Source organism: Heliangelus exortis, chromosome 1 (assembly GCF_036169615.1).
Source record: "Heliangelus exortis chromosome 1, bHelExo1.hap1, whole genome shotgun sequence".
NCBI lineage: Eukaryota > Metazoa > Chordata > Aves > Apodiformes > Trochilidae > Heliangelus > Heliangelus exortis.
The window spans coordinates 21,450,746-21,475,498 of NC_092422.1; the positions used below are offsets into that span (position 1 = coordinate 21,450,746).

Here is a 24,753-nt window from a genome sequence, read left to right on the forward strand (position 1 = left end):
AGACTGCAACGGCCAAGAAACTCTTTCAAAATAAACAGGGGAAAATGTCAACACAAGTAAAGTTCACCAGAGTGGTCATGAGAGTAAACCTACCTTTTAGTGTTGTTAAATAGAGAAAAGGATGGGTTTCTTTTGATTCTGAATCTTTCCAATTCCAGCCTACCTTTATATGGATTAATATGCCTACATGTCAGCCAAACCTCAGAGCACAATCGAGATTTCTGCTTATTTTTTTTTTAATGAGCTTGGAGGTCTAGAAGTGAGGGTAGGAACAGTTCAGCTCAGCTACCCAAGAGCAAGCTGGGATCCCCCTTTATGCAAAACAAATAAGGATCTTAGGACCACGTTGCTCTTGATATCCCCAAGCCAAGCTTGTTATCAGACAACCAATGACACTGAATTTTCCAAAGAGCCAGAGGAATTCTTATGTTTTCACACTGCTGCTTTGCTGGACCCTCCAGGATGCACCTTTTGCCCTTTTGAAGCTCTGCAGGTTGTGCCAGACTACAACATAATCCCTCTCTCTGAGTCAGTGCTGATTTTTTAAGTCCCAGAAGCAGTATTGCACGGAGTGGAACTGAGCCAGTCAGTTGCTCTCAGTGGAACAGATGATACTTGTTCAAATTCCTCCTCCTTCTAACTATCCTCTCAGCACCAAGCACAAGTTGGAACACTTGAAATCAGGGTGCCCAATTGCAAAGCTGAAGCTGTCTGGCTGTGCCACATGAAATACAAGACACTAAATACTTGCACAGAATATTATTCTGGCCAGGCAAGCCTGCAGAAATTTGAAAATGACACCTAAGCTAAGAGAGGTGGATCAATTTAGGACTTTAGGACTTTAGGAGTCTGATCCAAAATACCAACTGCTTCTGGTTCACCTCTGCTCCACATCACTCAGTTACTGAGTGATAAACTGCTGGATAAATTGCCTATAGTAGAAAAGGCAACAAAAGAAATCACTTAGCATGAGGATGGAGCACTCACTGTAGAGAAGTCACCAGACAGGGAGGAACAACAGTTCATGTAACAGGCATGAGTTGGTGAGCCACAGAGCCACAGCTGTAACTATTCTTTGAGATGTTACTCATATGAGCATTCCTGTTTTATTAGGGAACATGTAAGCAAACACCTGAAACTGAGTTCACAGCCTCAGAAGTATCAGTCAGACACATACTGCACAATTGTACAGAAAGCAAGGGCATTCTTCATACTGCCAGATACCCCCAGTGTCAGTGTCCCTGGAATCCTTCAGGAGGTTCAAGATGTGAATAATCATGATGGTTCATCTCAGAGAACTGATTTAAGTAACAACAACTCCTTAGAGCACTTCTCTAAATGGACATTCACACTGTGGACCACTCCCAACAGTATAAGCTCTACCTGGAGACTGCTGAGCTCCACCTCCAAAAGGCACCAGTGGTATTATCCTTCTGAGATATCTCAGAAGATGGAGAAACTGAAGAACAGGCTAGTTTCATACTCCAGAGGAGAAGAGTTCAGGTAAAAACCAACTGCATTCATACTCTTAACCATTACCTGAGGATCATTTTCTTCTGGTGCCATTTGCAAGAAACATGTGGGTATGGGAATCTGCACACTACTGATACCAAGTGGGTTAGACCTGAATTTTCCTAAACTTACATGATAGGTATGGCACAATTCTTTCCAGAGAATGATCTAAAAATAATATCTAAATATTATTTTAATATTGTGAATGAGTGCTTCTTGTGATCTAACTTTCCATTTAACACTTTTTTAGAGTAGGCTGTCTGATAGACAGCTAATGAACGTGACTGACAGTCTGGATGTGGCTGCTGTGGGAGCTGGAAAGTAGTGCTGACATTCAGATCATCAGGTTCCCTCTAAGTCTGTCTCAAGGAGTGAGAAGGCACAACAATTATTTATCACAAGTAGGTAAGAAGGCAAGGTAGGTCTCACCAAACCATTCAGGCATGGAGAAGCTAGTGATTTCAAGGCTGTATCATTTGTTTTCAGGGCTATATAATTTTGTTCTCAGTGTTACAGGTAATCCCATAAATGAATGAAAAGGCAAGGAGCCTGGGGATGAAGCACTTATTTTTTCCAATTGTACTTCTTTATTTTTGGTGTATGTCCCTGAGCTGAAATCAGCACCAGTGATGGCAAAGCAATATTCTGAAAAGGCTCATCTGCCACTGCTGTGTTGGGAAGTTTCAAAATTCACATGAGCACACAGCATGACAGACACTACCTCACCTGATGCTGATCTTTCAGGGTACAGTTCTCTAAAGCATTGATGAAACACTGTCAGGAGCTGTTCTGTTTTTACCTAGAAGGGATAATTTCTGAGAAAGTGCCAACTTCAGACCCTCTATTAGGGAGACAACTGCCTTCCTCAGGGAATAATCCTGGAAACTGTGTTAATGGTCCTTTTTCACTTGAGACTTGTCTCCAATGCACAGCACAGACTACATGGTGCACAGGCTTCTCTGAAGCAGTTCAAACAACATACAACAGCTTGAGACTCCAAGTAACCTTCAGAAGATAACAGCTGTTAAAAGTTTAATGGAAGAATCCATGAAATCAGAGAAAACACTAAATACTAGAAGTGAAGGCAATACAGGGATGCAGCTGCAGAACAAAGAAAGCCTCATGCTCTATCTTCATGTCAGCTACAAGTTTGGCAGGAATTCAGAACAGGAGAGGGACATGAGCACTTTGTATCAGCATGTCCTGAGGTGAGGAAGAGCTTGAATACAAATGTGCATATCTCCTACAAAACATTCAGCTTATTAGATCACCAGGAAAGCTGGACACTGTCACTGCTACTTGTACACACACATGCTTTGCAGACAAGCTTTTAATAAACAGACTTTTACAGTTCCTTGATAAACACCTATAAATAGCACTGTCATTATAAAATGATTGCTAACAGGGTTGTAGCTATCAGTACAGAAAATACTTTGTGTTAGTGTCAGATGTTTCAAGCACCATAACCAAAGTACCTGCTGCAATAAAAACAAAGAATTTGCCTCTAGTTTTAAGTTGCATCATTTAAATATGATTATTTAGAAAAGCTGTTCTTAAAATCACCTGTTCAGCTAGTTACTGCAAAATTGTATCTTTTATAGGAACTATGTTCTTTCAAGAGTAGTATTTATGCAATATACATTCTTTATTCTGGAATACGCCTTTATATGTTTATCCTGCTTTTTTTTTATGGAACACATTTTGTACAATGAAAAATTACACCACAAAATGTAAGGAAGACTTAAATACTTAAAGTGCTAAAAGAGGGTTCTTAAATTATTTCCTTGGCTTCACCTGCTCTCTGCTTAGCAAGATAATGCAGGTGTGCAAGAACCAGGCTAGGAGTATTACCTGGAGTTTTAGAAACCTGACCCAAACTGCACATTGTAGCAGTATAGTCAACTGCTACTCAGACTGCCATTCTAGTGATGCTAACTCATCCACTCATGTCTTAAGTTTACTGCCCATTAGATGGTCTAAAGATAAAACAGCAAAAGGAAGTCTTCAACAAACCAGTTTCTCTGAAGTATGCAATCACAAACAAACAGACCAGTAATTAACCAGTCATCCTAAATGAAAATAACAAAAAAAATTAAATAAAGTATTTAAAATATGCCACCAAAATTTGTATTGAACAAGTTGAGAATTTAGCTGCAACAGACATCCTTTATTCTTAAAAGGGTTGGGAAGTAAAGTGTATTTTTCAAATATCAAGTAATAGAATAGAGAGAATCTTATTTCAGCCTACCTGCTGCCATTTGCCCTTAACTGCTGGATCTCTGATTGACTGGCAATGTCTCTGGATTTGCTGAATGACACCCTGGTAGTACACCATAGAAGAGTCATAATTCCCAAGGAGTGCATATTCTCTTGCTTTTTTGGCATTATCGCAAATCTCCGCTAAATTCATCTTCACTCAGAAATCTAAAAGAGAATAATAATCAGAAAAATTAATTGTAAATGATGTGGAATAATTCAGACCATGATACTCCAGTTTTGTTTTTTCTCTCATTGCTATTCTGTCTTTTCACCCCTTGTCTCTCCCCCTTTTTCAACCAGAGTATCTCTCCACTAGCCTAAGGTTTGAGATCATGAATCATAACCCTTTTATAGTGATAAACCCCAAATTTTCTTTGCTACCTTTGGCCTCAGTCTTGTTAAGTTAATTCAAGAAAACTAAATGCCCTGCCCACACTGAACCTACCAAGCCAAACTTTAATTTGTAGATCACCACTTCCTCTTGAAGAACAGGAGGCTCAGGGGAGACCTCATCACTCTCTACAACTCCCTGAAAGGAGGTTGGAGCCAGGTGGGGGTTGGTCTCTTTTCCCAGGCAACTCTCAGCAAGACAAGAGGGCACGGTCTCAAGTTGTGCTGGGGGAGGTTTAGGTTGGACATTAGAAAGAATTTCTTTACTGAGAGGGTGATCAGACAATGGAATGGGCTGCCCCGGGAAGTGGTGGATTCTCCATCCCTGGAGATATTTAAAAAGAGACTGGATGTGGCACTCAGTGCCATGGTCTGGTAACTGCAGCGGTAGTGGATCAAGGGTTGGACTTGATGATCTCTGAGGTCCCTTCCAACCCAGCCAATTCTATGATTCTATATTAGCAGCCATCAACCCATGAAGCACAAATCACATGAGGCATTACATTGCTTTTTATACTGTTCTATTACATACATGCCTAAATGTGCCAGCCATCATCAGGGAAGTCTCCACTTAGCACTTTCAAGAGCCCTCACCCTAATGAGATTACAATATGGCTGAATGACAGCTTTACCACAAAGTTGAGACCCTTATTCTGTTTAAATATTTCAAGGTACTCAAACATCCAGATGCTGATTTGGATTTTTTCATTAAATTCAACACATCTCTTTAGGATTTATGGCAGAGTTAGCAATCCAAATTTAAAACAGTGATTTTTCAAAGGACAACCTTTTCCCAGACCCCAGAACAATTTAGGATTTACAGATTTTACCAACTTTTTTATACTAGTAGTAAATTGCAGCATGACTTGGAGAAAACCTATGGTCCAACTTCTTCCAGAAACCTTTCAAGAAAGCAGTATTAAACCACACATTCAAAAGTGAGCTATGTTATATAGCTAGGTTTGTCTTTAAGGTTTCAGATCACAGCAGTGTCTGCTCCTTTACCTGAATCTCACATGACCCAAACTCTAAGTCCTTACTACACAAAGAGAGCATCAGTTCCTCTTCACAGAATCACAGAATTGTTACAGTTGGAAAAGACCTCTAAGATCTCAGCCTTTTCCTCATCCTTAGTTGCAGTGTTTCCCCCTGAATCCAATAAGGGATGGAGATTCTCCCTGGCTCCCTTTTCACTGCTAATGTATTTGTAAAAAAAAATAAATTTTATCCCTTATGACAGTAGCCAGGCTGAGTTCCAGCTGGGCTTTTGCTTTCCTAATATTTTCCTCTGCATAACCTAACTAGATCCCTGTATTCATCCTGAGGTGCCTGCCCTTTCTTCCAAAGGATCTAAACTCTCCTTTTTTTCCTGAGTCCCAGCATGAGTGCTCAGTTCAGCCAGGCTGGTTGTCTTCCCTGCCACTTTGTCTTACAGATCATGGGGACAGCCCACTCCTGCACTTTTAAGATGCTCTTGCTGAAGAGCCTGCAGCCTTCCTGGACCACTCTGTCCTTCAGGACTGTCTCCCAAGGCACTCTCTCAACCAGTGTCCTGAGCAGGCCCAAGTCTGCCCTCCAGAACTCCATGGTGGATGTTTTGCTAAACATTTTGCCCTTCTTATTTTAACTAAGGATTGAGAACTTAACAATTTCATGGTCGCTAAGCCCAAGACAGTCTCTGACCACTACATCTCCCAGCAGTCCTTCCCTGTTTGTGAACAGCAGGTCTAGCCAGGCACCTCGTCCCACTTACCAGCTGTGTCAGGAATTTATCCTCCATACACTTGAGGAACCTCCTAGCCTGCCTCTTCTCTGCTATAGTTCCAGCAGATGTTCTATTTCCTTGTCCTCTGACTCAGGATGGGAGGGTCCCTGACAATCACCCAGATACACACTTCTGTAAGTCAAAAACAACAAAATACGATTCATAGCTATGCAATGGAAAGGCTGCATGGATCAAGGGGGAGGAGGCTGTCTTGGAAGGGCTGTCCACTAGCTGCCTCGAGTCTGGCAAGACCAAGAGGGTGGAGAAGAAACTGGAAAGGATGAAGACAGCCTGTCATATAGGGTGTATGCAGTAGGAGCTGGTGATGGCAGAGAGAAGCAGGAGTGCAGAGGAAAACTGTCACAGCCTAATGGGCTATAAAAATATTAGTAGTTTTTATAGAACAGGCAAAACAAGAGAGAGGTGGCATTAAGCAGGATGGAGGATGTATCTTATACCTTTGTATTCCCTCATGCTTAGCAAAATTCAAACCTCTGACACTAAGTTAAAAAGACACCCACATGACCTTCATCCTGCCCCCCCTGAACACTGCCCATAGCAAACTGCTGGTCCTTACTGCTGCCTGCAGCTGCTCTCCAAGTCTACTCACCCACTGCTTCACTCCTGCTCCCTGCAGCTAAGCTGTGGAAACCTGCTACCTTCACCTAAACCCACAGGTCACACAGCTTCCACATGCCTGAAGACTTTGATGTCAGAACACGCTGACACTCCACTGAGCACAGCAAGATCCATCAGGGCTTACTTGTCCTCATGCTGTGCTGCATGTTTCAGCTTGCAGATCCTACCCATGGACTGTTACAAACTTCTGGGCAGGAGAACTAAGATGGAAAGGGCAACAATTCTTTTTTTTTTTTGGTTTTTTCCTCTTGGTGCTGAGGAAGGGCAGGATACATCACTGGACAGCTCTAGGTCAGTAGCAAGTAAGACTGTTTAATTTTTTTAAATGTAGAAGCTGTTAACTGATAGGAGAAAGTTATGGCACCTGCACTGTAGTGGAAATAGATAAAAAGTTATATACACTACAAACCATTTGCATCTGATGAGTGAACTTATAAATTAACAAAACACAACTTGGGGAAGAATCTGTTGCCCTTTCTTAAAACTTATCCAGGTTAGGATATGCTATGCAACCAGCTCGTCCTTTTAAGAAGAGTCCTCAAATCTCTGGAGGATTTCTCTGCATGTAGCAAAAAAGACAGAGTAAATAAAACTTTTCTGAGGAATTCTATTCCTAGAAATCTGTAATACTAAACAGAACATGTACTTACTGTAGCAATCTCTTGTATTTGTTTATGACAGCTCGTTCCCACCCTGCAGGCATGTGCTGTAAATCTCTCTTTTGCCTTAAGAGGGCTGATATATCCAGCTTCCCTTAGGTGCAGAAGAGTGCCTGCTCACCGTAAGAACCTCCTCAATCCTTCTCATCTCAGGTGGAAGCTGAGCCAGCCCATGGGCAGGAGGTAGTGCAAGAAACACAAATTCACACAAATTCAGCCACAAAGCTCAGGGGAGGCAGACAAAATTACATGGAGTTTAAACTGCAGGGGGAAACGAAATTAGTCTACCATTTCCCTCAGCAATCAAGAGATCAGGAAGCTTCTTATGCTGGTGACATCAAAGCTCAAAGGTTTGATGCCCAGTGCATCCTGCTGGAGAGCCTCTAAACATCAACAGGCACTGAAACTTAAAAACATACAGGGATGTTTGTGGGTGTACATGTGTGTACCTACAGAACTGACAATGCCTCCAGAATTAGGTTAACAAAAGTCTCGGAATCTTTCCCTTGGATTCAGACACTTCAGTTTTTACTTATCAGCTTCCCTAGACATCAAAGCTTGAGAAGGTTAACTTAACATCACTCATATACCTGAAACATGTTTAAAACAGCAGCTGAAGACCTCAGGGCTAACTCAGTGCCCCCTCATCCCTCAGGCCATTCTTTGGGGTCCTATTGCAAAAAGAACGGCTATTTTAAACTAATGGCTAAAAATGGTTTGAACGACTCCAAACCTTGTATGCAAGCCAGCAATGGTAATGTTAGTTCAGAAGAGGCAAAGCAAGTCAACACAACTATGTCCAAAACTAAGAAAAAACTGTTTTTAGGAAGGAAGGAATTCCTTTCTGGATTGTTTTTTGGATAACCCCACTCTTGAGAGTCAGGAGTGGGTAAGAAGAGGTAGGTGGGAGTTCTTATCATGTTATGTACTTATTTTTTATTATCTGTTCTACATTATATTATAAGTTCACACAACATTGCAAACATCTAAGAAACCAGAAATACAGAATTCAGAAATAGTGCTTTTGTTGTTTATTTTTTCTTGTTTGGGATTTTCTTTAAATATTTGCTTTTCCTACCGTATCACAGCCACATCTTTTAAGCAAATACACACCCGGGGACAACTGTTGTCAGGAACAGTTAAAACAACTTACACGTTACGTGTGACAGCTTTTCATCTGATCTTTGCATGGTTCTTCCCTGTTGCACAGAAAGAACCTTTCCTTTTTTTCCTGACAGCCTCACGGCACGTCAAGATATCCTTGGAGATTCCTTAGTTCACGGATCATTGACAAGCAGAGACATTACAGCCATTCATGTCAGCACAGCTGCCACACGTGGGGTCTTGAGCTCACTAGTTAAAACCCCTGCAGCAGCAAGGCTGAAAGGTCACAGGGGATATTAATCTCTATTCTTTGGAACATAAGCTGAGTTGATCCCTCTCTGTGGCCAGAAAAGAATTTTCCTCCCAGAACTAAAGCAACACACAAGCGAGCGAGATCCGAAAGACAGTCTCTTATTTTATCATTAAAGTATTATAAATGCACAAACAACCACAGGCACATACAGTCACCCTGTGAGCAGTGGGCAAAGGGGGACAGCTTGCTGAGTGCAATACTCCCAACTTAAGTGCAACACCAGTGGGAATGCAGGACCACTGCCCCCCTTCAGCCCATCTCTCACTTAATGTCACCGCAGGGCTACCGGAGGCAATAAATACCCTCCCCTACAGATGGGGTCTGTAGAGGGGGTTCCCTCTTGCTTGACACTGAGCAATTAGCTCTGCAAGTGCCAAAATGAAAGGCATCTCTGCTGTCTTTTTACATATCTTTTATGCCTATGTGTTTTGACACAACCAGTTGCACAACTGCACCCTATTTTCTCCACAAGCACTCGATTTCCACAGGATGGATGACACTCATTAAATGAGCAGTTTCTCATTTTTGCTTTACTCTCATTGTTTCAATAGTCACATCAAGCCTGACTTCCTGCCTATTAATCAGATTTTTCCACAAATCAGTTCTCAGTGCCTCACTCATAGGGGCTCTAATATACCTGAACTTTTGTCGAATTTTACGCAGAATTTTACCCAGACCAAAAATTTTCCACAGCTCCCTGAGATTGCTGGACATATGGTCATACGTCATAGCAGCTGTGGAGCACTGCTGACTGGGCAGCTGAACATCTGGAAAGGCCTGGACATACACAGATGAAGACTGGTGACTAATTCTATTTCTCATTTTCTGCAAATCAGTCATGCAGCATGAGGTCAGGCATCCCAAAATGCAGTGCTAGAGACCTGAATAACATCACAGGACAGAGCACCGTGCTGTTAGGCCCCATCTTCTGAAACCCAGTGCTGAGATAGGACTAGATGGGACTGTACATTTTCCACTTCTACCACATACAGCCAGGATGGCCCTCTGCTGCCCCACAACCCCAGAACAGATTGACTGCCACAGAGAGCAAAGCAAGAAAGTAAATTCCAGTGTCCAGAGGTTTTGATTTTTGGATTTACCCGCTTTTCACCTGCACTCATTTATATTACCAGTTCAGGTAGTGAACTGAAGTTGTTCCTTTCTCAAATTCTTCCCACTGTCTGGAAGCTTCTCCTTACAATTAATCTAAATCTGCCCTTAGTTTAAGGCCACATTGCTTTTATAAGCCAGCTCTGCCCAGTTTTAAATGGTTTCTACTCTGTTGATGATATTCTCACTTAAAATAGCACAATTTTATTTTTAATTTTCACTTCAAAGTTAAAACTTGTTAAAATAGAGATATATAACAATATGACAATACCTTACCTGGAAAAGCATAAACTGCAGTACTAACTGGAACATTATCAGAGGAAAAAGAAAGCATTTTTTCCTTGCATGGCACATGATTCCCACTAGAAACTTACAGAAGCCTATTTCACACTGAAAGCAGACTATTTATTTTTCATGCGCTTGATGTATTTTATTTCATTTTTAAGAATTAGTTTTTAAAATGCAATTATTAAAAAAAATAAATAAGTCTTGCCTGCTTTATTAGAAAGATTATCCCTTTTATTTTGGACTTGGGTGCAGAACAACTGGTCTTCATTTCTAATAATTAACTGTCCCTGTTCAGAAGCAACCACAGATGTTGTAGACAATTATCAGGCATTACGTTCGCATGACAAAAATAACATTTTAACTGATCATTGTCTTATAAAATACAAACAAACAAAAAGCTTGCCAAGTTCCACAGCCAAATCTATCTTTCCCTGCTAGCATGGCTTTGTTTAAACTTGTGGCTGAGTCCCATGGACGGGTGTGGAAGCTAACAATCATTACCTCACAGGATCACAACTCTGTTAAAAAGAAACATATATAAATAAGGATATGGCTTACTTTCAGGTGATCTGGATTTAAATTACACTGAAATGGCTTCTTGAATCAAAGATGAGCAGTGTACTATGGCAGTGCTCTTTCCTTTTTTTTTTTTTTTTTTTCATTTTGCTGTGTGTATCAGCAGCGACAAGGATGGCTACAATTGCAGGAGCAGCACCATGGGTTGCAGCAGATAATGTCACTGGAGGGTTCACTCCCCATTTGACATGTCACTGGAAAGCAGCTCACACACCAGATAAAGCACACAAACACACACACACACACTGTGGTCCACTGTGAAACCCAGATCTTTCAGTTCATAGAATCATCACAGAATGGTTTCTGCTAAATGGGCTTTCTGTTAAACGGGGTTTGGCTTCTTTGCACTCAAACTGGTTTGAAATAGCAAGATGTGGAGTCAATGGAGAAATGTCTATGGAAGTGGGAAGGAGATGAAGCACACACATAGGCCTCAAACTATTTTTGTGTGGAATCTTCTGAGGAACATTACTTTAAATGCAAGTGAAAAAGATACCTTCAAATGAAGACATCCACTAGAATGTTAATAGTAAACACAAATAGATAAGAAACCACTAAACAGCTGGTCAGTGTTTTAATTAGAGATAACACCCTACTGCACTGAACAGCAGCACCCAGGTGAATGAAATCACCATTTGCAAAAGTCTTTAATGTTCAGTTTTCTGAAGAACTCAGAGAGGGGAGAATCAGAGATGGCTGTGCTATTCCTAAAAATGAATGCAAAATGTATTCTTCTCCAGAGCACCTCACATAACCAGCTTCAAGCATATCCACAGAGTCACATCACTATTTTTCAGGGTAGTGAGATGCTCATCAGTAGGCTGAGTAATGGAAACTAAACCAGCAAGCACAAACACTATGGGGCATTCTAGAGAATATAGCTCCATACACACCCAGTTCAGGCAGGGATAGACTTCCTAGCTTCTCCTCCCTTGGCCCTGCTGGATGAGAGCTGGTTCCATACCTCTGTCTTCTCTCTAGCACAGCCTCCAAGGCTTCTGGCACCAAACCCAAGCCAGTGTTCAAGGTGGCACCATTCCTGAGGTGGCAGATCCCTCCTCTGGCAGCATGCAAAATTCAGATACCTGAAGGATTCTGCGAGGTCTGTCTGCACTTCAACAAAGTGAAAATTGGCCAAATCAACAATAACTCTGGCCTGCTGTGGAGCCACTTGCTTCTCTGCACATCACACGTGTAAGCACTCCTGCTAGAGCAAAAATGCCACCAAAGACTCACAAGATGGGTCAGTGCAGAGCCAGCCTGGGTTCAAAGTGCTTACTGGGTCAGGCCCTCTGCCAGAAAGGTCGTTTAACTGCTGCTGCACCTGACCCTGGACTCACCTTCTTGTTACCACAGTGCTGCAGCTCATCAGCCCTGCCAGACCACAGTCAGCTCCAGAAAGATTCAGTTCTAGTGCTGCTACATCCCTAGTGCAGCCAATCTGCAACCTGGACAAGCTTCCCATCAATAGTTGCAAGTTCAGTGGACTCACACATGTGTTTATAACTCTGACTTGTTAGGTCAGAATCTTGGCCTGGATACTCTTCCATTTTTTTGAATTCTCCTCTGAATTTCAAAGAATTGGCTCTTCAGGACTCATATGAATTTGTACTTTTTAAAATTAGAATCTTTTGGTTTTCAACTGTTCTAATGAATAGTAAATATTCTTTAAACTATACATTTACATGCATATTGATGTTACTGATATAATCAACAAGTTTTTCAATTTCTCAGCAAATTCCCAGAAGAATCAGCTTTTTGTTTTTCTTTTTTTTCCTTTTTTTTTTCTTTTTTTGCAATTATTTACACAGCAAACCAAATAAAGGACTACTGTTGTTTCCTTGTCTTCCATTTACTTTTTTAACTATCTTGATATTGTTAAGGGCAGGATCCATTCAAAGGCCCATCTCTCCAAGAGCACAGCTTGCTGCAGCAGTGATGTTCACTTCTGCAGACTGATAAGCACCAGGAGCTGCAAAAAGCCTGAGCCTGCCTAAGATGTATCTGACATTGGGTTGGAAAAAAAGAAAAGAAACCACTCAAAACCATTCAACTGCAATAAAAGTCAAGCATACGCTGAAAAGAAACCCCTTTGTGAAATTTAAAATGGCATTAATAATAGACAGTCAATATTCATATACAAGGCAGTACTAAGGCACTGATGCTTCTAGGGAAGAGATCTTCAGGAAGAAAAAATAACTCCCCCTAATATATCCATCATAAATATGCATGATTTATTTACAGTATGGAAGAGGAACTGTAATTTTATTCCCCTCATGCCTGCTGGAGAATAAAGGGTTGCACTAGAACTGCAATCAGAGAAAAGAGGGAAAAGACACAAATGCCAACACTGACATCAAGACAGAAACGTGGGCACAATAGAAATTAAGTAAATTATTTTAAAAAGTAACACTGGGTCTGTAAAAAACACCAAGGTCCAACGAGCTCAACAGAGCCCAAGTGTGGTAGGACACGGGAAACTCCAAAGCATGAAGTAAAACTGATTGGAAAGACTTTCTAGGACCCCTAGATCCTGTCTCTCTTTAACTGTTTCCTCCTCTGTACCTATTTGCCCACGCTCGAAACTACTCTGCCTTCTGCATCCTCCTCCCCCTGATCTCTCTCCTCTTTCATCCATCACCCCATGTTTCCCCGTGTCCCCGTCCTTGAAGGAATTCTCTCCTCAGGCTCCATTTGCATCCAGCCCATCCTCCCCACAACCAGCGCACCTCCTAACCGCATCCATCCACCCATCCACCCACTCGGGTATGCCCCACACAACCCCACTCCTGAATTCACCGCAACCTGCCCATCTGCCCTCCCGCACCCCCCTCCCTGCCGCATACCCCGCCCGAAGCGGCACCGCCCGCCCTCTCTGCCGCATCCCGCCCCTCCTCCAGCACACTCCTCCTCCTCGTCCTCCTTCTCCCGCACCCACCCAACCGCTCCGCAGTGCCCCTCGCATCAACCTCCCCTCAGACACCGCGCACCCCTTCCACGCTGCCCCTCCCTCCAGCCCCCGGCAGCCGTAAAGGGGCAACCTCCACCCCCCTCCACAGCGCTCCGGCCCCACCATCCCCTCAGAGGCGGCTCCGCGGAGATGAGTCGCCACAACACCCCGCATCAGGGCGAGCCTCCCCCTCCTCACAAGGGTCTCCTCCGGGGGGGGCACAGCCGCAGTTCCCATCTCCCCCAGCCGAGCGCGCTGGGGCTTGTAGTTCCCAGCCGCCGCCTCTCCCCTCAGCGCTCAGCGCCCAGCGGGCGGGGCGGACTACAGTTCCCAGCAGGCTCGGGGGGGCTGCGCTCCGTCAGGCTCCCCCGCTGGTGTCCCCCCCACCCCCCAGCCCTCCCTCTCAGCGCGGCGGGACAGGCGGCGGGAGGGCGGCCGTGGGGCCGCGGTCCGAGCCGCCGACCGCCCCGGGCAGCGCCGTGAGGGGCCGCTCTGTATCCGGGCCCCGCCGTTACCTGGGAGAGCCGGGGTGCGTGTCCGCGGACGGGAGCGGCGCGGGGAGGGGGCGCAGCCCTTCTGCGCTGTCAGAACGGGGAGGGGGGGAGAGGCGCTGGGTGGGGGGAGGGGGGAGCAAGGGGGGGGGACAGGGGAGGGGAGGGCAGGGGAAGGGGTGCGCGCGCGCGGCGGCGACGGGCGGTTGCCATGGCGGCGACGGGCGGTTGCCATGGCGCCGATGGGTGGTTGCCATGGCGGCGGCAGCGGCGGAGCTTGGGGAGGGGACGGCGCCGCATCCCTTTACCCCGCCCCGCCGGGAGGCCGCCGGGCCCATGGGCGGTGCCGGGCCCGTTCGGGAACCAGCTGGCGGGCGGTCAGGCTGTGGCCTCCCCGGAGCGTCCTCGGCCTGGCCTTGGCTGGGGGAAAGGGTGGGGTTTTTTCCGGCCGAACTGAACACAAAGGAAAATCTCGCTGCGTCGCCGGGGGTGGTTGCGGGTGGTGCCCGCCCTCGCCGCGGCCTCCAAGCCTGCGTTTTGGCAGCCTCTGGGAGATCGCTGTTAAACATCCCGGCTAGGGGCATGCAGAGAGCCTGGCCCTTCCAGCCTGCCGCTGCCGGAGCTGAAGAGGCACAGTCAGCCTCCTGTGTAAGTGCAAAACGCAGCGGCCTCCCGGCTGGCTGCGCGGTGCCGGCTGCTCGCCTTTCTCTGGTCCTATGTCTTTGATGTGTATTCAGGTTTTAGTGGACGAACACACTCAGAATGAAAACTTCCATCTGCCTGCACTTCAGGTGAGGGAGTGGCTGGGAAAGGGACGATGTGCAGTTGCCCCTCACTGACACTCAGACTGGGGACTCGGCCCCCTCAGCTGGCGGGTTTCACAGCTTTTATAGAACTGTAAAGAAACAGAATTGGGGATCTGCCTGTTCCTTGGTCCAGAGCGGTGCCCAGTGAACACAGGCAGCCTCACAGGACGGCAGGACCCCATTTGTATTGCTAGCTGAAGGTGAATGTCACCTGACACTTCTGAACCCTGCGTTGAGAATCCTAGCTGGGCTTTAGAATGAACAGCTTCGTCCTTGCAAGGGGACTGATGCGATTATAAACCTAAGGGTGTTGTGTCATGGTTGATGCAAGCCAGCCTATGTCTACATTGCCACCAAAGGGGCAGTCCTGTCTTCCTCTCTCATCATGGGCTATGCTTTCCTGTTCATTACTGTTGAGCAGTAATGCTTCTGTTGCTATCTGGCAAGGCAAGCCTGGGATCTGATCTAGTGGAAAGGCAGTTATGCCCATCGAAAGAATTAGAAGCATTCAGCTGGATCAAGTTCCTGAACTAGCTGACCTTGCAGAGTTGCTGGAGGCACCAGAAGGCAGAGGAGATGTGGAGGCAGGAGGAGCTCATTGAGATCCTAATGCATCTGAGCTGTGTTTCTGTGTGTGGCTGCACCACTGCAATGAGTCCTTACTGCTGGAATGCCGTGTGACAGCTCTAAGAATGTCCCAGTGATGATGATCTTGTGATCGCTTCCAATGACATATGTTTTCTCTGGAAAATGTCAGTTATAGTCACCTTAAAGTCACAGCATGAGGTTGCATCTCAGAGTTAAGGTTCTCAGAAATGCTAACTGACACAAGTGAAAGAGCAGGGATTAAAACTAAAAGCTCATTATGCCTCTTAAACAATACAGCATGTGTGAATGTGTCACTCGTATATGTACAGATCTTGCTTCCCTCAAAATCATGTGGAGATTCTTATGCCTTTGTGAGTATTTTAGAACTGGAGCCAAAATCGTGATGAATTCATACCAGCTGCAACTCTGGCTTCCCCTTTTTCCAGATTTCTTCAAGCTTGCCTGCCCATGATATCAATTCCTGCTGTTTTTTTCATATATATGCTGTGCAGACCTTTCACAGCCCAACACTTCTTGGAGAAGGCAGATCATAAGCTGCCAGTTCCCAACACCACCATAATATCCCTTCCTGCAATACTATATAATTCTTATCATATTAGGCTACACAGTAATTGCTTTGTCTGAGAATCCTATACCCTAGCTAGGAAACCGTGACACACTCACAACCGTGAGTCATAATCTCTTTTTTTTTTTTTGTTTTGTTTTGTTTTGTTTTGTTTAGGATTTTTCTTCCTCCATCCTTTTTCTTACTAATGCTTGAGTCGAGTGGGGCTATTGGCAGAGGATATCCATACTACTGCTGACCTCCTCCTCTGAAAAGTAGTTGCTCACACCAGAACAATACCAGTGTCACCATAGTTGGACCCTGAGAAGGAAAGCTCAGTGAGCATTGGCCTACAAGGTTTGCCAGGATGTGCTAAATGACCAAGGTGGCAGGAAGAGAACTGCATCTCCAGGCTCCTAGCCCTGCACACTAGGTATATGTGAGGATCATAGGATAATTCAAGTTGGAAGGGACCTCAGGAGATAATCTAGTCCAGCCAGACAATCAGAAAGGAATAGTAGCCCTGAGTGTGAAATTCCATGGCCTTTCCCATTGCCACAACTGCCAGCAAATCTGGCTGGAGCGATACAACAAATACTACTTCCTTGATCTCCAGCTGTTCTGTCTCCTTACTCAGGGTTCCTGCCTCCACAACAGTCCCTGAATTGGAAGGCACTAATTTTTCTAATCCATTTTAATACAATTATGACTTTAAAGTCATCCTTATCAGCAATTTAAGCTCACTTGCTGGACCTTGTATTGAAGCAGCTGGGACTAGTGTGTGTGCTTTCCTTCCAGTGACTGCAGTGAGACAGTACCTAGGGTAAAGAGAAGGTAAGAAATTTCTGGGAGGGAATGTGAGACTTTAAGGCACTGAAGCCTGTTGTACTAAGAGTACATTCTCATGGATTATATATATTTTATTTTTTTTTTGATAGAGGCTATAAACCTAGCAGTTCTGGATAAGACACAACGTTGGTGGTGTCTGTGGCTGTGGTTAGGTAGGCTCCAGCTGCGTTGGTGGAGAAGAGCATTACTCAGGCAAACCCCAGAGACTTATCATGCCTCTTTCCAGTGATCTGCAAGTCTGCCAGCAGAGCTGATTGTGTGTCCTCTCTCTGATTTATTCTAGTCAGTTCAACCAGAAGCTGATCTAAATTAATGTAACTCTTTCGCCGTGAACGTTTGATTTGGTTCAAGAGTGTCTTTTCAGCTAGAGTAATTGCAGGCACTGTCAGATAAGTTTAAAGCTATCCACTCAGGGTCTGTGTCAGATTAACAAAACTGGCTTCTGAATTGATTTGGTTGTCATTACATAAATTCCATAGACTGCCTCTAACTCAGATGGCTGGCACAGGCTTTAAGCACAAGGTAGCAGAGAGCTTCATTTGTAACCTCCCACACGCAAAGTTCTGCAGGAGAGGGTTGAAAACATACAAGATTTCCATGTATTAATAAGTGCCCTTTGCTTTTGTCTTCACTTCCCCTTGCAGCTCTACTACAGGAATTATTGTGCCTTCATAATAATTTTTAATGCTCACATGCAAGCATAAGACTTTACCATAGGTCTTACAGGCTATGTAATGCTGTATATATAAAGTGCTGTAATAATGAAAGGTGAAAAGCAATAGGGACAAGAAGGTGCATGTGACATATTTGTGGGCATTAACCTTCCAGGGGAAGTTATACACAACTCAGTAAAGGCATCAGTTGACACACGGTGTCAATTTTCATTCACACATCATAATTGTTCTTCTGCATAGATATTTTTATGGTATGATATTTATCAGTATGACACATCCACCAATTTCTCTCCTAGGAAAGAACCTCACAGTCTGAACCTTGTGAAACTGTGATGGAGTGGCAACACAGAAGGATTTAGTCAACATCTTTCACACAAGGTACATCTCAAAATGTTGTGAATTGTTAATAAAGAACAGTTCCAGTGAGAGCAGCTGATTTTCAATTTAGATTTCAGTTAAGCCAAAAAGTGAGAGTAAGAATTCTCTATTCTGCTTCTTGTGAGATCTGGAGTACTTGGTCCAGAGGAGAGACTCTGGAATGCTCAGAGGGCTGGAGCACCTCTCCTGTGAACACAGGCTAAAGAAGTTGGGGTTGTTCAACCTAGAAAAGAGGAAGCTCCGAGGTGACCTTATAGTGACTTTCCAATATCTGAAGGGGGCTTCAAGAAAGCTGGGGTAGGGCTTTTTATAGGGATGTGAAAAGCAAGAGAACATGGGGAAGTGGTTTAAAACTTGAAGAGATTTAGGTTATACATTAGGAAAAAATTTTTACTTGTGAGGGTGGTGATAACACTGGGACAGGTTGCCTAAGGAAGTTGTGGCTGCCCCCTCCCTGGAAGTGTTCAAGGCCAGGTTGGATGGGGCCTTGAGCAGCCTGGTCTGGTGGGAGGTGTCCCTGCCCATGCAAGGGACTTGTAACCAGATGATATTTAAAGCCCCTTCCAACCTAAACCCTTCTATGATTCTATGAATGGACATGGGTGTTTATCTGGTCAAGTGTACACGTCTGTCTTACAGACCTTGGCATCTGATTTAGCTTTACTCTAAATTTTTTCATGGTAGAGAGACATAGGTATTTTGGGGATATAATTCCCACTTTGACCAAGGTGGATTGTACCCTAAATGTGTTTGCTTTCTCCAGTGCTTATAGCAGACTTAGCTGATCAGCGTAAATGTGTTTGTTCTTTAGATACCTAAAGGCAGGTGAGAGGAGTCCCACCTAAAGTGTTTGTTGCATTGTTAGAGTTGTAGAGAGAAAGCTGTCATGGCAGTTAGGACTCAGTTGATTAAAATGAAGAACAAGGTAATGCCAGATGAATGGAAAATGCAAGTAGATGAAAAGACAGATCTTTGAGATGGGTTGAAACAAACCCATGGTAGGTTGAATAAAACAGCTCTTAAGTCTTTGAGTCTGTGCATGAACTAGAAGAATTAACAGAAACTAGGATGTTGTGCTTCTTTTCTGTGTATACTTAATATGCATAAGCATTGTGCATATGTTGGAGCATTACTGTTTGGAGAAGGAATTAGGAAGAAGTTCACAGTAGTCAAAATGAGAAGATTTGGACAGGAACCTCAGGGAAGCTGTGTGTCAGCAACTGTTAAGTGAAAACCAGGATAGAGAAAGAAAAGTTTATTCACATCATTGCAGTCCTGTGGCAGACCACTAGACAGTATCAAGTGGCAAAGTTCCCTTCATCTGTCTGCTAGGGTTGACAACTAAGAGGAAATCTCCCATGATGCACAATTAAGAAAAAAACCCCAAACTCAGCAGTGTAAATCTTTCATGGTAGGGTGTGAATTTTAGGCCTGTTTGCTAAAGTTGTGACACTTCTGGAGCTGTATTCTGTCTGTCCCACTGCGGTGATTTTGGCCAATTTCAACTACATTTGGAAAAGGGTGGAAGTCTTAATGGTAATGGAGTTCCTTTTGGTTTTGTAGTAAGTAGCATGGTAGGAAGGATGGGCTCAGCTGGTGCCCCTGCTGAGCACAGCGTGGGCAGAACTTAGCTGTTAGAGATTTCTTCTGGTGACAAGCTGCTGAGTCTGCTTGCATAAAATGACCCACAGCCCCACACTTAGAGCTACTTCCAGCACTCAGTTCTGTGCACAGTTGCAATGCCATCTATGACCCACAGGCAGCTGTTTTATTGAGGTGGTGGGGGCTAAGTGGAAATGGTTACAAAACCACAGGATGCGAGCCTGTGATCAAACCAGTTACATCATTTGAGCCTGTTAACTCAGGCATAGCCATTAATTACTTTAGTAATTTGTAATTACCATTAATAAATATTAATTACTAAGTAAATATTAATAGCATTAATAACTCGGTCACAGTCATGCTGGTTTATGTTGTTCTCCTCTCCCATAGATCCTTCTTGCACCTAAAAGTGACAGTTTCAAATAAGGGATCTTGTTGGGCAGCTTTTTGCACACACTGTTTAGATGCCCAAACCACCAGAATAAACAAAGCACAGTCTAATGGGTATTAATGGCTTGCCCAGCTTTTTTGATTTCTTGGGCACTTAGGTCCAGTTCTGTAATATAAGATATTAACAGATGAATTGGTTTTAACAGTCCACTCCTGTAAAAGCATTCATCCAGAGCAGAAGATAGCTACATTTAAAGAGCATTCTTTAATGTAACAGTGATTTCTTCCAGAACTGTTTCAAGAAGTCCTTTGTATAGTGCTGTGATCAATGGCAATGGAGGGGATTATGTTTGAGAAAGTTGCACTGAAGATTTGTGTTCTAATGTGTGCCTAAGTATCAGGATTCTGCAGGGCAGGAGGTAAGCACACCAGAGGCCATGCATCTACATTGGAAGGGCAATTGTAATTTATCTGTAACTTCTTAAGCCCCCATCACTGGATGTGTAAAATGTTCTGAGTGGGTAGCAGCAATGTAGTAAATGGCAAGGTGCAATTACAGATGAAAGTTTAGCCAAAGTTCCTAACTGAAAACTTCAAGGGGAGCAGGAATGTTAAATAAGATATGCTGGTGAACATAGTGAAGAATCTCTTTTCCCTTTCTGGTCCCCTAATGCAATTATTATAGGGAACATGCAGTGGTTTCCATGTGAACAACCTAATCTGGTTTATATTTTGAGAGTAAAATTAGGAATCTTTTTTTAACTTCAAAATTTGGACTGTGCTTAGACAATGTGCATTTTGTTAATGTTCATTTATCTAATAAATGAGAAACATAATTGTGTCAGTGGAGGATCAGTGGCACAAGGAACAGTATCTCATAAAAGAACAGACATTGGTATCACATCTTTGGTTAAACATATTTTGAATTATAACATCCCATTTGCATTCTTAGGAGGAATATTCACTGCCTACGTTTGAACTTCTAACTCAGATGCCTAAATTAGGAGGCTTGTCTCCCTAGATGCCTTGCATAGTTGAAGGAGTGAGAGAGGCTCCTCCAGAGAGCAATTCAGACTGTCTTCCTTAGGTTTCTGCTCTAAATTATTATCTGGAGGAGCCTCTTCAACTTTGAATGCGTTCTGTGCTATTCTTTGCATCTTTTCCTTGGCAACAGAACTGACTTAACTGGTCTCCACCCCTCAACACTTGTTCTTGCCCTTTGCTTTTGAGTATGTGTGTTAGCACAGCTGGTGTTGTGGTGGCACTGTCAAGGAGGTTGGTGGAATCATCACTCAGGAAGGCTTCTTTGTAACCTGCAAAGAGATTGTATAATTGAATTTATCTGTCACCTTCCATCACTCATCCTGGCTAATTGCTTCTTCTAGGTAAAGTACTCACCTCTTTATGGTCCTTCTTCATGAAAGTCAGAATGAAAACATTCCTAAAGAATCAAGTAAGGAAGAAGCTAAAATCCACAAGGAAATATAACCGAAACCTAATATATATAAAATATAACCTGAACCTATATGTGCTGTTGTCTTGTGTGCATTTGTTCATTCAGATAATTTTTCTTATCACCTTAAATGAAAAAAAAAAAAAGGGAGAGGGGAAGTCTTATATTTATTTTTCATGTCAGTGCATTTTTAAATGTGAGTAAGTTACAAAAGGAGCCTTTTGTGGTTTAACTCCAGCCAGCAGCTCAGCCCCACACAACACACACTCTCTCACAGCTCAGTGGAATGGGGAGAGAATCAAGAGAGAAAAAGCAAGAGAAGTTGAAACTCGTGGGTTGAGATAAAGACAGTTTAATAGGTAAAGCAAAAGTTGCACACACAAGCAAAGGAAAATAAGAATTTACTTCCCATCAGCGGGCAGGTGTTCAGCCAGCTCCAGGAAAGCTTCACTCAAAGCTTCACTCAAAGCAGTTACTTGGGAAGACAAACTCTATCACTCTGAACCTCCCTTCTTCCTCCCAGAGCTTTTATTGCTTAGTATGACATCATATGGCATGGAATATCTCTTTGTTCAGTTGGAGTCAGCTGTCCTGGCTCTGTCTCCCTCCCAATTTCTTGTGCACTCCCAGCCTGCTAGCTGGTGGGGTGGGGTGAGAAGCAGAAAAGGCCTCATCTATGTAAGCACTGCTCAGCAATAGCTAAAACATCCCTGTGTTAGCAACACTGCTTTCAGCTCAAATCCAGAATGGAGCTGCCTACTAACTACTATGAAGAAAATTAACTCAATCACAGCCAAAACCAGTACAGAGTCTTAACTTTCCACTTCTCAGTGGATAAATACATGTATGATGAGAGTACTCATGCAATAGAAAATATAAGATTGGAGTTTCCATAATTACATGTTACAAAAGAAGAAAAAAGGTTACTAAAACTCTGCTCTGTTAAGACTTCAACTGGAGTACTACGTCCAGCTCTGGAGCCCTCAGTACAGGAAGGACATGGACCTGATGGAGTGGGTCCAGAGAAGGGCTATGAAAATGATCAGGAGGCTGGAACACCTCTCCTAGGAAGCCAGGCTGAGGGAGCTGGGGTTGTTCAGCGTGGAGAAGACTCCAAGGGGACCTAATAGTGACCTTCCAGTATCTGAAGGGGCCTGCAGGAAGGCTGGAGATGGACTGTTTGCAAGGGTTTGGAGTGGTAGGATGAGGGGCAATGCTTTTAAACTGGAGAAGAGTAGATCTAGATTGGATGTTAGGAATAAGTTCTTTACCACAAAGGTATTGGAAAAATGGAACAGATTGACCAGGGAGGTAGTTGAGGCCTCACCCCTGGAGATGTTCAAGGTGAGGCTTGACAAGGCTCTGAGCAACCTGATCTAGCTGAGGGTGTTCCTGCTTTACCTTTAGAGTTCCCTTCCAACCCAAATTATTCTATCATTCTATTAGAAAAAAAATTGTTCCAAAAGCACAGTATAATAACATTGCACAGTTTGCTTAAGATATGTAAGGTAATCCAGTGCTGTTTCTCCTGGTCATCTTTGCCATTTGTATAGGGGGTTCCTGTTTTGCTTAGATACCAAAAACCCCCCCCACCTATTGAGACAATCCTTGAGACCCTTCTACATTAGGAAAGCAGCCTCCAGCACCACTCTTCACTGGCTGATCTGGATGAACTCCCTGTGCAGTTATTTGCAAGTGTCCTTAAAGTGTGTATCCACACAAGCAGGGGAGCAGTTCTCCATCCCAAGGCTCAGTGGTTCATGCTTACTTCCACCCAGGCTGCTTGGGGCTACTACAGACTGCTCTGTCCATACCAGGTAGCCCTGTACCTTGGATCTCACATGTGTACCTTGTGCTGTCCCTCCTCTGCACTTCCAGGAGTGCAGAGCCTGCAGCAAGGACAGCAGGGATCTGATGGAGCCCAATGAGACATTCTTGGCCTAACTGCCACTGGGGGGGAATCCCAAGAGTGAACTACCCAAAATCTGTGCCTTGTCTTGAATGCATGGGATGCACTTAAACAGGTTCTCAAGGAGAGAGCTAATAATTATGCAGAGGGGACAACTAAGGCCTCATGATTTTTCCCTTGACCCCAGTGTAGGACATAGTATAGGCATGTCATAAGTGCCCAGTTTTAGTCTTGTGGTGAGGTGACTACAACATAAACACATAGGTTCCTACAGGTTAGCTGAGCACATAGGTTAATTGTATACAGACTTTGAAAACAGAAGTGGTTAATACCATATTTCAGAGGCACCTTTCATACATACTGCAGAAATAAAGCCAGTTACATTCCTAGTTAGTAGCTCTGCCTTCAACTCAGCAGAGCTTTGGCTGGCTCTTAGATCTAAAAATAAAATTTTCCTTCCTGAGATACCATACACTTCAGTGATATGCTTGGTAGGAATGGTATGCAGAAATAGAATAGATTACATTAATTGTTGTCTAGAAGTTTTCTATCCACTGCACAGGAAACCTTCATTACATTCTTCATCACACCATATGGCATCTGAGTATAATGTGATAAAATTACTAATGCAGGACAATAAATAACATTATGATTACGTGTTATGTGTGCCACCTCATACGTGCACAAGTAATTATAATTGGAATGAATAATGGAAACGGGAGTGTTATATCTAGGAGTATATTAGAAAGGACACAGTATGTCATTAAGGATGGTAATTGTCTCATCTGACTTTACAGATTCAGTAAGTAGGTGTCCACACCAAGCCAGTCATCTGTGCCTGCATCTGTGATCAACAGAGAGAAACAGGCACTTCAGAAGATAAATGGCCAGGCAAATATTTTCAGAGGAATGCATCTCAAAATCTCACACAAACAGAAAATCTTCAACATCTTTCAGGGTGAAGAAAGAGAATACATCCAGGAAGACCTGGTCACGCATTGTAACCTTCCTCAGATGAGTCTCCAAGTCTATTCTCTGCTTCATTGGACAATCATCTGCAGTGAAACTTTTGATGATGTTTATTTGACATGTTCCAGTGATGAAAGTTTCAACATTTCTCTAGGCAGTCTATACCAATGCTTCATTTTCCTTAATCCTGGACAGTTGTCTAGTGGTTTAACTTAAATCTCCTTTGTTGCAATTTATCCCCATTGCTTGTTCTAAGAGACAGAAACAAAAATTTATTTCACACATCTTTGCAACTACCTTTTATGCATTTAAAGATTCCCCTCCCTGTTTTCTCTGGTTTTGACCCTTGTGTCTTGACTTTGAGCTGAAGTACTAACACAGTGATACTGGTAGGGTTTATGTACAGTTAAATCTTCCTCACCTAGGCCTTCATGGGCCCCAGAGACCTCAGTGATCTGACACGAAGATGGCACTGATGGATCTTGCTGTGCTCACAGCTGCAGTACCATAACAC

At 43.6% G+C, this 24,753-nt stretch overlaps 1 protein-coding gene and 1 long non-coding RNA gene across 9 annotated transcripts in view; one reads left to right on the forward strand and one right to left on the reverse strand.

Annotated features, from left to right (window-relative positions):
- Positions 1-14,245, reverse strand: part of KATNAL1 (katanin catalytic subunit A1 like 1) — a 40,315-nt gene extending 26,070 nt beyond the window's left edge. Inside the window, exons 1-3 of one of the 7 annotated variants that reach the window (XM_071736746.1) lie at positions 14,081-14,245; positions 5,915-6,058; positions 3,761-3,936 (exon numbers count right to left, since the gene is read on the reverse strand). In XM_071736746.1, the coding sequence (XP_071592847.1) occupies positions 3,761-3,922 (162 nt within the window). In that variant the 5' untranslated portion in view covers positions 3,923-3,936; positions 5,915-6,058; positions 14,081-14,245. Of the gene's footprint in view, positions 1-3,760; positions 3,937-5,914; positions 6,059-7,215; positions 8,010-11,579; positions 11,679-11,700; positions 11,828-11,851; positions 13,334-13,763; positions 13,861-14,080 lie in introns of those variants that run through there. The other 6 variants (XM_071736766.1, XM_071736755.1, XM_071736787.1 and 3 more) reach the window with 6 other exon arrangements.
- On the forward strand, positions 13,955-21,438 carry LOC139792878 (uncharacterized). Of its 2 annotated transcripts, none has more exons than XR_011724427.1 (4): positions 13,955-14,094; positions 17,835-17,916; positions 20,199-20,327; positions 21,294-21,438. It is a non-coding gene; the product is annotated as an uncharacterized lncRNA (long non-coding RNA). The 2 variants fall into 2 exon arrangements; XR_011724428.1 differs by lacking the exon at positions 13,955-14,094 and adding an exon at positions 14,331-14,704.
- The last annotated feature ends 3,315 nt before the right edge of the window (positions 21,439-24,753 follow it).